A 12683-nucleotide genomic window follows, 5' to 3' on the forward strand; every position below is an offset into this window, starting at 1 on the left:
CTGCCTGAAGGCTCCTTCCGGCCTCCCTTGCCCCCGAGTGGCCGCTGTGCTGTGGTCCCCAGGAGCCCCGGTGCCCCCTTGCCCCAGTCCTGCTTGGCCCGGGGATCTGGAAGGCCCACGCCTGCCTCGCACCTGCCTGCGTCTCCAGCCCATCAGGACCCACACAAGCCTCTTAATCCCCGTCTACAAAGCCTCTCGTCTGGAAGCCGGGAGACGAGGTTTACGGGTCCGGGGCGGCCTATAAAACAGAGCTGCCGTGTGTCAATGCTCCGACCCCCTCCCCCGAGCCCCCTTTCTGGAAGCGGGTGCTTGTGCGGCTACACCAGGGCAGGGCGGGATAGAGGCCAGGTCCCCGCCAGCCCCACATCATGTCCAGGAAGTGCTACTTAAGTCAGGGCGGGGGTGGAAAGGCCGAGGCCCTGGAGCCGGACCACCCAGTTCTCCCTGGTCCCAGCTCCCGCACTCACTGCTTGTAACTCGATCCCGAACTCCCAGGTTCAGGAGTCTCGGTCTCTGCATCTGAGAAATGGGCCCCATGCCACCCATCCACAGCGCAGGTCACCCCGCCCCCCACGGTCACGGGAGGAACCCGCAGCCCCGGGAGGAGACTGGCATCTTCCCCAAGGCCCCCCGCGTGGCTGGTGACAGAGTGGGGCCAATGACGGGACCCATGGAGGTTTGGGGCTGATGACCCATCAGTGGGCAGCCGTGGACACGGAGCTGAGACGGCCGGGTGACCCACAAGGCAGGGGTGAACTGCACCTGGCACGCGGCCACCTGTCACCTGCCCCACGTTTTCCACCATGAAGCGCGTGACATTTTTAATGTAAAACGCAACGCAGTCCGAAGATACCTTTCGAACACTGAGGCGGTTCCTACGGTACAATCGACTGACAGTCAGCCGCAAGCACGTTAAAAGAATAAAATAACATTTAGAATGCGTGACTGGCGTATAAACTCAAAAAGAAAAGACCTCTGTGGATTCACCGCTGATTTAAAACCCGCCCAGGGACGCCTGGGGGGGCTCAGTCGGTTAAACGCCCGACTCTTGACTTCAGCTCAGGTCATGATCTTACGGTTTGTGGGATCGAGCCCCACACTGGGCTCTGTGCTGGTGGCATGGAACCCGCTTGGGGTGCTCGCTCTCTCTCTCTCTCTCTCTCTCTCTGCCTCTCCCCCGCTCGCATGCTCGCTTGCACTGTCTCTCTCACTCAAGGTAAATAAAGTTTAAAAAAAGCAATCAAATAAAACCTGCCCATTTGTAGGACCCCCAGCAGTGACCCCCTCCTCCAGGCAGCCTTCCTAGATCCCCACTGCCTCCCCTGCCCCCACGGGGGCCAGGTCCTGGCTGGCCCTCAGCCCTCCCCGCGCTGACCCACACACACCTGCCACGTGGCTGCATCCGGGTACCCACTCGGGAGGAGTGTGGTGCAGCAGGGAAGCCTTTGGACGCTGGAGCCGGATGGCCCGGTTCAAATCCCAGCTCCTGTACCTCCCGGCTGTGTGACTTTGGGCAAGTGACTTCCCCTCTGTGTGCCTCAACTTCCTCATCAACAAAATCGGAGAACCTGCCCGACACGAGGGGTGGAGGCTTCCACGGGGCACAGCGGGACGGCATCAACACGCTCTGCTTGTCATCGCCGTCCCCTCCCACCTCGCTGTGTCTTCACGGGGACCAGGTGGACGGACGGAACCCCAGGGCCCTTCCTCGTCACCGGCTCTGCCCCACAGCTGTCACTAACCGGTGGGCGGGGTGTCATGGCCACCGTGGGCTCTACCTTTGAGGGGCCCTCCTTGGGCCGCGGGCTGCTCCCTCGCCCCCACTGCACTCTCACCCAACAACCCACCAGGCGGAAACAGTCACCCCCAGCACACCCGTCCTGGCCCAGCTGAGCCACACGCTGACCGCGACCTGTGTGCCAGTCGTCTGAGGCTGTGGCACCTCGTGGAAGAGTCCCAACCCAACCAGCGGTCACTGCCGCAGCAGGGAAGCAATGGCACGCGGCCCGGGCAGCGGGGGCAGGGGACCGGAGCGCCACGGGACTCACGGCCAAGCCAGACGTCTGTCTCGGGGGTCTTCTCCGCACACCCCCCGGTCCTGCTCCTGCCGACGGGGCCGAAAGACGAGATGGCTACTGCTCGGCAGCTGTACAGGAGCCCAGGGGCCCAGCCAGCAGGCCACCGTCTACTCCCATTTCACAGACAGAAAACTGAGACCCAGACCGGGGGAGAGTCTTGCCTGCGGCCACTGTGAGTGCTGGTGCTCAGAATCCGGGACTTCTGCCTTCCAGGCTGGAGCGAGTCCAAAGCCCCTTCCCAATTCTTTTTTTTTTTTTTTTTTTTTTATTGTTTTAATGTTTATTTACGAGAGAGAGAGAGGAACAGAATCCGAAGCAGGCTCCAGGCTCCGAGCTGTCAGCACAGAGCCCGATGCGGGGCTTGAACCTATGAACCGTGAGATCAAGACCTGAGCCGAAGTCGGGGGCCTGACTGACTGAGCCCTCCGGGCGCCCCAGCCCCATCCCAATTCCTAACACAGTCCCTCTTATCCCAGGGAGAAGACCAACTCCCACCTTCAAACTGAAATTCGACGTCAGGAGACCTAGGCTAGGAGCATGGCCGTGGTCACGTTTAGTTGGTCGACCTTAGCCGACGGAACCACCCAAGTCGTACTGTGTCATTAAAACCCACTAGGGGTGCCTGGGGGGCTCAGTCAGTTAAGCCTCTGACTTAGGCTCAGGTCACAATCTCACGGTTCATGGGTTCGAGCCCCGCAACAATAAACACTAAAAATAAATAAACAAAAACTAAACTCCCTGGTGGGAAGTCTGAACAGGAAGCATGAAACACAGAGCTCCCAGGGGACTGAGCAAATCCCTGCTCAGGGGCGTCTCCCCAGGAGAAACGCAGACACGCGTCCACACGAAAACCTGCATGCGGACGTTCACGGCAGCATGGTCCCCGGGGGGCCAACAGAATCAGCACCCACGTCCGCCAGCCGAGGCGCGGGTGGGCAAAACGCCCATCGCTGCGGGGACACCGTACTGACACCTGCTATGGCCGCGGCAGACCGGGGACGCGCGCTGTGTCCGAGGAGCCAGGCACAGAAGACCGCGAGTCGGGTGGCTCCGTGTGTGTGAAATGTACAAGAGGTACACCCACAGACACGGAAGGGACACGAGTGCTTGCGGGGCTGGCAGGGGTGGGGGGGACCAGATAGTGCCGGTGGCCCGCACGACTCCCTGAATGAGCTAAATGTCACCGAGTTGTAGGCTTTAAAAGGGTGAATTTTATGGTGTGTGAATTACATCTCAACTGAAAAACACATAAAACAAAAACAACGTCTTCGCAAGGTCAGGGCGCCAGGCCTGTCTGCCCGGCCCCCTCCCCTGCCCTCTGGCACCCCAGCTTCCTCGTGGTCCCCTGCCCAGACCGTCCTCCTGGCTCAGGTGACAGCCCCCAGCCCTCCCCGCTCCCCCTGCCCACTCATTTGCTCGCAGCCACAGCCCTCCCTGCACCCCATCTGGGTTACTCACTGTGGGATCCTGGGCCCAGAACAGTGCCTGGGACACAGCAGGTGCTTCATACAGACAGACTGAACAAAAGAATAGAATCCTTTCAGCGACCGGCACAGCTTTCAAGATAAAAGTCCCAAATTCCTGGGCTATGCTTACAATGGCCTCCCTCACCAGTCCTTACCGCAGTGCTGGAATCTTCTGGAAGCTTTAAAATACCAGGGGCCCCAGGGCTACCTCTTAGACATTCTGATTAAAAGGCTGGGCTAGGGCCCAGTCACTGGTATAAAATTCAAATGGATCCAAATTGGCTCTCAGGCAAATCCCACTCCCCGCATCTAGGCCTTTGTACATACTCCCCAGGAGCACGTGACTCTCACATGGACCCGGCTGAGTCCTTTCCAGCCTTCGGACTCAGCTTAGAGAGCGCCTCCTCCAGGAAGCCTTCCCTGAACACACCAGCTTCCCACCCGCCTGCGAGCTCCCGGCAGGTTCCAGCACAGAACTCGGCACGCCGCACGACCACGGCCAGAGCCTGTCACCGCCCCCCCCACTCCCCACCCACGCGAGCAGCCGGGGGGGGGGGGGGGGGCAGGGCCCGCCTGACTCCACAGCACGTCTTCAGAGCACCTGCTGGCGCGTAGGTACGCAAACATCTGTCGACCTGCTGGGTGGAATGTGTTTCTCCCGGGCGGCCACGGACAAGAGAAGAAGCATGAGCAGGGACGAGGCAGCTGTGTCCCCGTCACAGGACTGCCGGGATTTCTTTCAAAACCTATGCATCCAATCAGCTCGTAATGCTGAAAAAGTACACCAGCCAAGTGGCATTAGGCTGTGGGCTTGTTGGGCCCCCTGGCATAGTGTCGCCCCCCAAAAGGTGATCCAAGAGGTTTCCTGACCCTAACGTGGGACAGAATATCACGGGAGGGGCCCCCACATCATACCCTGAGTTTAAAACCGCGACCCCGGGGCGCCTGGGTGGCGCAGTCGGTTAAGCGTCCGACTTCAGCCAGGTCACGATCTCGCGGTCTGTGAGTTCGAGCCCCGCGTCAGGCTCTGGGCTGATGGCTCAGAGCCTGGAGCCTGTTTCCGATTCTGTGTCTCCCTCTCTCTCTGCCCCTCCCCCGTTCATGCTGTGTCTCTCTCTGTCCCCAAAAAAATAAATAAAAACGTTGGAAAAAAAAAATTAATTAAAAAAAAAAAATAAAACCGCGACCCCACGAGATGGGGGAGATACTGAAGGAAGGCGTAAACTCCCAGGTTCAAGATCACCAAGGGAGGGGGTCTAACGCACAGCCGGTAACTACCGCTACTGATCCTGTATCACATACTTGAATGTTGCTAAGACAGCAGATCTTAAACGCACAGAAAAAAGAAAGAAAATAGCGACGTGGCGAGACCGGTGGTGATCGTTTTATAACATATAAATGTTTCCAACCAACATGCTGCACCTTAAACTCACACAATGTTATATACCAATCATACCTCAGCACAGCCGGAAAAAAAGAAAAAGAAAATAAAGAAAATCTAGACCCCGGGAAGGCGCCCTCTCCTTCCTAACCCTGCAGAAGAGACGGCCGATAAATTACTCGACGTTCTACCAGCAACGGCAGACCGCCCCGGCATCCCTTCTCAACACAGCCCCACCCGTCGGTCACACTCACATGTGAAATGCAAACCACCTGCGACCCTTGAAGCCCCGACCTTTCATTTTGACAGACGGGGAAACTGAGCGAAGGTCACATGGCGAGAAGCTCCCTCCACCACGGCCCCCGTGAACCTCCCAGTTGGGGCTACGTGGCCATCGGAGGCCAAGTTCCTAGATACTCTTCCTGGGGGCCAGACGCATCACCCCTCTCCCCGTCCCGACCAGGATAGGGACCAGGGGCAGAAAACGAACGTGATCTCCAGACGTGGGTGCTTCCCCAGCCCAGAAAACGTGCCGACTGGGGAAACCTGCCCACAACCTACAAATCCTCCAAAGACAGTCACAGAGAGCTAACCTCCCAAGAATAGGATCCCGAGAGACCTAAGCAGAGAAGGGGCCAGAAAGCTCTGAGGACTCTGGACTGCCCCTCCCTGCTTCCAGGGAGGGCTGAGCTTTGGAAACCTTCTGCCTCAACCTCCTCTTTCCCAGATGCCTCCAATCACCTCCAGGTTTAGGACAAGACGCGTCCGGAGAGCTCACTCCTCTGAGCAGATGGCTTCCAATGCACCAAGAAAAGCACAGCCCTCCCCTCGGAGGAGGCGGTGGGAGCTTGAGAAAGGCCCGAAGCCCAGTCACTGCCCAGCTGCCACCAGGGAGAGAGGGTGCCGGTGTCGGCCCAGCCGGGCAGCCCCCGCCCCCCGCCCACCCCGGCATCTTCCGGAAGGCTCCCCGCCTCCAGTCACCTTGCCTAGGCGTCCCACGAGCCCACACCGGGCTGGGGAGGAGGGCTGCCAGGCCCTCCCTGAAGAGCACGGAGCCGTGTGGGCGCCGAGAGCCGGGGAACAGGGGAAACAGATGTGCGTGCCGGCCCCGACAGGCAAGTGATGACAGGCGCTCTCTGCGGGCCTCAGATGTCAGCCTGGAGACAAGAAAGGGGCCGCGGCAGCAACACCTGTTTTGGGTGCGGAGGCCACGCTCCGGGGGCCGGGCCGGGTGTCCCCTCCGTGAGGGGCCGGGGTGTGGTTAGGTAAGCAGCTGCACGCTCCAGTCCCCGGAACGCTCCCCAGACAGGCCGCGGGAAGAGGGCAGGGCGGCCCGCCCACCAACTGGCTTGCAAAGGAGGCCGAGGGATCCCGCGGCGGACCGTTGGGGACGGGGACAGGCTTGTCCCACCAGCAGCGGGAGGTCCCAGCTGCAATCTGAACACCAGAGCAGGGCTGGGAGAGCAAAACCCAAGGGTGCCACTAGTCAGCAGGGCAGAGAACGGGGAGTACAGGACGTCCGGGCCGGCCAGCAGGGGACCTTCAGGACCTCAGGACCGTGCAAGCTGACCTCCTGCCTCTCCGCTGCTCTGGGGAAGGGGGTGGGACGTAGGACCACGTCCCTCCAGGGCACTGCCACCTTCACAGCTGGAGCCCCGGGGTCTAGAGAGCCTAGAGACTGGAGCACAGACGCCAGAGCAGGCCTCCTGGGTCCAGTGCTGGTCCCGCGGTTACCAACTGAGCGACCCTGGGCCAGTCACTTGACCTCTCTGGAGTCGTCATTTCTGGTATGAAACGGAGGCAGCAGCACCTGCCTCAACAGCGTTGTGGTGAGGGCTCAGTAAGAGTGAACACGGGGGAAGCATGTGGCACGGTCTGGAACGCGGAGAACATTCTAGAAAGGCATGATCATCCCTATTACGTCCCCAGCTGCCATCTCGGGCAGCCTCGCCAGCTGTGCCCCCTAGCTCCAGAGGGAGGGACGACCGACCCCTTATCCCCCGCAGAAAGTTTGGGGGGCAGAGGCCGCGACATGGCGGCACGCGGGGGCCGCCCAGAGACCTAACCCCGGGTCGCCAGCACCTCAGGGACAGAGAAGGGAACGAGCGTGTCCCGCGTTCCCACCGGGCACCAGCCACTCTCAGACCCCAGACCTTCCAGAGGAAGGATCACCTCGGCGTCCCAAGCGCAGTCCTGTGCACGCGGCCGGCTCAGAGGTCTGGTGGTTTACACGGCACGGTGCCCTCCAGGAGGCGTGCGCTCGGCTGGACCGAAAAGCCGCAAACGCGATCCCGGCAGAGAGTGTCGGTGACTTCTTTTCTTTCCTTTCTCTTCCTCTCTCTCTTTCCCGTCCCCTCTCTTTCTCCGTGTTCTTTCACACTGTTTAAAGCTGATTCACCAATGAATGAACGTTGAGCAGGAAACAACGGAGGCATCGCGGGAGGCGGTATAGACGAGGTTCCGGAACATGCCGTTCCGGCTCAGTGGTTTCCCTGTGGCTACCTTCCAACGCCCCTGGCCACTCCCACCCAAGTTCTCAAACCATACGGCGGAGACAGACAGGGCTCGGGGGCTGGCAGGAGCGAACCCTGCCAGCCCCCGCCGGGAGTCCCGGGTCTGTTTCCAGCCGCACTGTGTTGAGGCCTCGTGCCCACCGTGGCGCCTCTGGAGAGCCCCGGCCCCGCTTTGTTTATGGCTCCGCGGGAAGTGGTATTCTGTGCCGGGCTCCGCGCCCCTCCCCCCGACACTGAAGGCGCTGCACTTGCCTCCAGATCCCCAGCGTCTGGAACAGTGCCTGGCTCAGAGTAGGCGCTCCATAAACATTTGTTAAATGAATGGCAGGGAGGGAGGAAGGAAGGGCAGGACGCTGAGTTTCCGGCATTCTACCCTCTCACAGGCGGGAGCTGATGCTCCCCCGTCCTCCCTCTGACTACTGGAGCCGCACGGCTGCCCTCCCCATCCCGCCTCCCCCCCCCACCCCCCCACCGCCAAGGCTGATGGCCTCGCCACCCACCTGGAAGGCTGCCACAGCCCAGCCCTGGGTGGATCTCTTCCCGGCGCGTTCCAAGCCTTCTTTCAAGGACTTTTTCTCTCTCCCCTGTGCCTCCAACTCCAAAACTGCCTCCTGTGCCTGACTCCGGGGCCTTCCGTGCACACCAGCCTCATCCCCCCCGCTGTCATCCCCACTAAGCACCTCTGGTCGCCCCTTGCCTCCGCGCCTCCTCACCCTTGACCCCTCCCTCTCCACCGCACCCCGCCCGAGGACGGAGTGGGGCTCGGGGCTGGGAAGACGTAGGTTGAAGACCCACTTCAGCCACCTCTACTGGTTGTGGGACGGTCACCGATGCCACCTAACTTCTCTGACTTCTCGTCTGCCAAATGGGGGCAATAAGGCCTCCCAGGAGCAGACGCTTTGGAAATGGCGCCAAACCGAGCAAGCCAGCCAGCCTTCCCCAACTCACGCTGACCCCTTCCGGGCAGACTCCGGCTTGCGTTTTCATCCTCACGAGGCTCCCCTCCACCCCAACCTTCCCAGCTGGACTGTTTCCTCAAGTTCCTGCCCGCGAGGCCCGCGCTTGGCAGCTCATCAACTCCCGATGAGTGAGCAAATCAACAACGGAAAAACTCGCCACGGCGTGGACGCTGTGCAGAGAGCACTCGGAAACCTCAGAGAGGGCGCTGTGGCCAGTACGCGCGGCACTGCCACGGAGCCCGAGACCCACGGCCACCCCGCGAAGCGACAGCCTCACAGAGGAACTGGCCTGCCTCCTAGAACAGTCTGCCCGACACACCAGGTGGATGGGAGGGTCCCACTGGGCGCCAAGGGCTTGACCTTCTGGGGGCATCCGAATGCCCACGGCGGTCGCACACTGGCCCTCCGCGGCAGGTGCTCCGAACCTCCGCTCCGCACCAGGGGGACGAGCACAGACACGTGCTCTCACGTGCTCAGTTCCCAGGAGATGGGGCAGGATGCTTGGGGACGGCGCTGGTGGTGCAACACATGTTTACGGAGCGCCTACTCTGAGCCAGGCACTGTTCCAGACTCTGGGGATCTGGTAGCAAGCGCAGAAGCCGGGCTCACCTCCCAAGTCCTGGCCCTTCCGGAAACCGCTTTAGATTCCCAGCAGCAGATCCACAGGCTGGACCGCCGCGTGCTGCTAACGAGGAGTCCGCACCCACAGCGGGGAGCGATGTGTGCCCCCGTTTAGAACGAGAGGCCCAACAAAGCCCCCAGCGACACCTCCACGGCCCGAAGGGGACGCCTGACGTGGTACCATGACAGGCATCCGATCAAACAGGCCGGTCTCACGGTCTCTGGTGGGGATTAGGGTTCAGGGCCCCCTCGGCCACGACGGTGATCCCAACTCACGAACACCTACTCCCCCAGACCCGCTGGGGGCAGGTCCTGCCTCGGCCTCTGCAGAGGCAGATCCAAAATTAACTGAGCCCCGTCTGGTTCCTGCGGGGCAGGCAGCGTGAAGGCAGGCACCTTATAAACAGGGCGCCAGCACCCCCCCCCCAACCTCCTTCTGCACAGCTGATTTGCAGAGAAGAAAGACTCTCTTCCCGCCGCGGAGGAGAGTGGGGGGGGGGGGGGAGTCTGCTCAGGCCACTGTCCCCCAGGGTCCCAAACCCCCACGTCTGAAAATCTGGTTCCATCTGCTGTTAAGCAACCAGAGGGTCTCAAAGGACAAGTGTGAACTTGGGTGTGGAAAGCTGCAGAAGCTACACAGTGCGAGCGCTGGAGCGGAGGGGACCGTCCACGTCTGCTGCGTTTCCAAAGGGGTTCAGTGCAGAGACCTCACGGTGACCCGCGTGGCCGCACTAATTACCAATGTCATCAGGCGGATGACAGACGCGCCCCGAGCTTCCTCCGTGTGACAGACTCTGCTCGCTGCAAACACCCTCAAGTTCAGGCCCGTGCCTGCCCTTTTCCGCAGTGCCCTGTTCTGCCACAAGACCGGTCCCCCCCAACTCCACTCGCCTGCCAGCTCGGCCAGGCCGGCGCTGTCCCCCAAGCACCAGCCCGGCGGCCCCAGGAGGGCACCTCCTACTGGAACGCGGCACACAGAACCCGTACAAACGCCTCCCCGGCAGAGGCACAGAAAACAACACGTCTTCCTTCCCCGCTCGGATCGCAGAGGCCAAAGAGAAAACCGCCGCTTACCTTCATCGCCGGTGCCGCCGGGGAGCTCCAACCGAGGGGCCCCTGGCGGGCCAGCCCTTGGCCGGCGCACACCAGGGTCCCGCACTCCGCGCAGGCGCCGATGATCAGCTGCCGCCCGTCGTCCACCAGCAGGCTGTGGCTCGCTCGCAGGGTGTAGAGGAACAGCGGCAGCCGGGCGACCCGCACGGCCCTCAGCCCAAGACACCGCTCCTTCTCCTGCTGGCAGAAGAAGCACACGAACGTCTCCACCCGGTACTGCCGAGACCAGGCGCTGACGGTGTGCTGGGCGCCGCGGGCCTCGTGCTGCAGCCACTGGCCCAGCAGGTCGTGGTAGCACAGCACGCAGGTGGCCACCAGGCCGGTGGAGTCCGCGGGCCTGGCGCGTGGGGCGGGCGGGTGGACGGTGAGGAACGGGAAGAAGGGCTCCTTTTCGCCCAGGCGGCCCGAGGGGTTCACGTTGAGCTGGAACTCCTTCCCGGGGCCCAGCTCGGCCCCGCAGACGTAGCAGACGGAGGCCGGGCTGCCCGGGGCCGACGCGGGCGGCTCGGAGAGGGCGGGGTCCGAGGCAGAGAAGGCCTGGTGGTACCTGCCCAGGAAGCCCTGCACGGAGGTGATAAGTTCGTCGTTGTGGCAGGCCCGGTACAGGGCCCACACGTCCTCCAGGACGCTGAAGCACTTGGGACAGCTCCGGACCTCGCAGCGCTTGTTGGGGCCCCGGGCGTTGGGGGGGCGGGGCAGGAGGCTGAGGAAGGGGAAATGCATGGAGCCCCTGGGGGTGCCGTTCAGGATCCTGGAGGCCACGGCCCGGGCGTCCTGGGTACAATCCTCCCCGCAGAGATAGCAGGCCTCCGGCAGGGCCCCGGCGGGCGGGCCCTCCTCCCTGGGGAGCCGGCGGCCCTTGGAGGCCATGCCCGGGGCATGGCTGTTCAGGGGCACCACGTACAGTCGCTGCAGGACGGGCACGCTGGCCAGCTCGAAGCTTTGCCACTGCTGCATGAGCGAGGAGAAGCAGCAGGGGCACACCAGGGTGCTGCCGCCCTCGCTGATGGGCTGTGCCCCCGGAGGGGGGCTGTGCAGCCACAGGAAGGGGAAGAAGGGCGCCTGAGCCAACTTTTCCTGCTTCTGCACGTGGATCTGGTGCCGCGAGGCCGGGGCCAGCGGCGACCCGCAGATGTAGCAGCAGAGGCCCTCTGCTGGCGCGGCCCGGCTCTCCGGGGAAGCCCAGGGGCCGGCGCCTCCGTTCTCCTTGTCTTTGGCGCCGGGCAGGGGCTCCTCCTCGCTGGTGATGTTGATGTCACTGTCCTCGGACATGCAGTAGCTCCCGCGGGTCTCCCCCGGCGGCCTGCTCTCCGGAGGAGTCCTGGCGGCCGTGCCCGGAGGCACTCCTTTGGCGCCGTCCGCGGGGGCCGCCTGGACCGGGGGGCCTTGCCAAGGGTCCGGAACGCCCCTCAGGACGCTGGCCCGGGCCTCGGGGACCCAGTGCCTCCCGGCCGTCTTCCGCCGGCGCCTCGTGCCGGCCTTGGGCTCCCCGTCCCCGCGCGGCTTCGAGGGGACGCCCTCCTCCTCCTCCTCCTCCTCCGCCTCCTCCGCGTCGCCCTGTCCCGGAGGGGGTCCCGGCGCCGGCCTCCACTCCTGGCAGCGGCCCGCGCGAGGCCCGGGCCCCGGAGGGCCGCGCGCCGCCCCCGCCGCCCCCGCCGCAGCCGGCGCCCCGTCCCGGCGGGGACTGGCGGCGTCGCGCGCAGCCGGCTCGGGCTCGGAGAGGGGGTCGGTGTCCGACAGCTCCGACAGCTCGGAGTCCCGCGTCTCGTCGCCGGCCGCGCCGCCCAGCGCGTAGGCGACGTTCCACTCGCGGGGGCCCCCGGCGGCCCCGCGGCGCCCGGCCGCGCCCGCGTCGCACTGGTGCGGCCGCTTCAGCCAGTACATGCGCTTGTCCACCGGCGTGCGGGCGCGCTCGAACGCGGCCCACTGCTCGCCCAGGAAGCAGCGGCACACGGCGCACACCAGCACGCAGCCGTCGGCCGGGCACAGCTCGCGCGCGCCGGGCGCCGGCTCCTGCTGCTGCAGGAACGGGAAGAAGGGCTGGGCCGCGGCGCCCGCGCCCGCCGCCGCCGCCGCCGCCGCCACCGGCTGCCTCACCTGCAGCTTCAGCTCCTTGCCGCGCCCGATGCCGCCGCCGCAGATGAAGCAGGAGAGCGGCGCGCCCCCCCCGCCGCCGCCGCCGCCGCCGCCGCCGCCGCCCGCCGCCGCCCGCTCGCCCACGGCTGCCATGAGCCGCTGCTTGCGGGAGAGCGGCGCCGGCCGCCCGCTCATGGCCGCGCCGCGTCCGCCCGTGCGCCCGCGCCCCCCGGGGCCGCCCTCAGCGCCCGCCGCCCACGCCGCCCACGCCGCGCCCGACGTGGGGCATGAGCGCGCCGCGAAGTTTAGCGGCGGGCGGCCGGCGCGGGCGCGGGCGCACGGCCGCTCGCGGGGGCGCCCCCCCCGCCCCCGGCCTGCCGAGCCCCCGGCGGCGCCGCGGCGAGCGCGCCCGGAACGCAGCGGCAGCGGCGGCGGCGGCGGCGGCAGCGGCGGGCCCCGGGCGGCTGGAGCGGCGG

The 12683-nt window shown here is 64.4% G+C and overlaps 1 protein-coding gene across 6 annotated transcripts in view; it reads right to left on the reverse strand.

Moving 5' to 3' along the window:
• The window catches only part of GSE1 (Gse1 coiled-coil protein), a 389746-nt gene extending 377329 nt beyond the window's left edge, over positions 1-12417 (reverse strand). For all 6 annotated transcript variants that reach the window (XM_086688770.1, XM_086688769.1, XM_086688768.1 and 3 more), the window contains exon 1: positions 10093-12417. In XM_086688770.1, the coding sequence (XP_086544896.1) occupies positions 10093-12402 (2310 nt within the window). In that variant the 5' untranslated portion in view covers positions 12403-12417. The remainder of the gene's footprint in view (positions 1-10092) is intronic.
• Positions 12418-12683: the final 266 nt, after the last annotated feature.

This window comes from Puma concolor, chromosome E2, assembly GCF_028749965.1.
Source record: "Puma concolor isolate L17-30 chromosome E2, mPumCon1.1.hap2, whole genome shotgun sequence".
NCBI classification, from domain to species: Eukaryota; Metazoa; Chordata; class Mammalia; order Carnivora; family Felidae; genus Puma; species Puma concolor.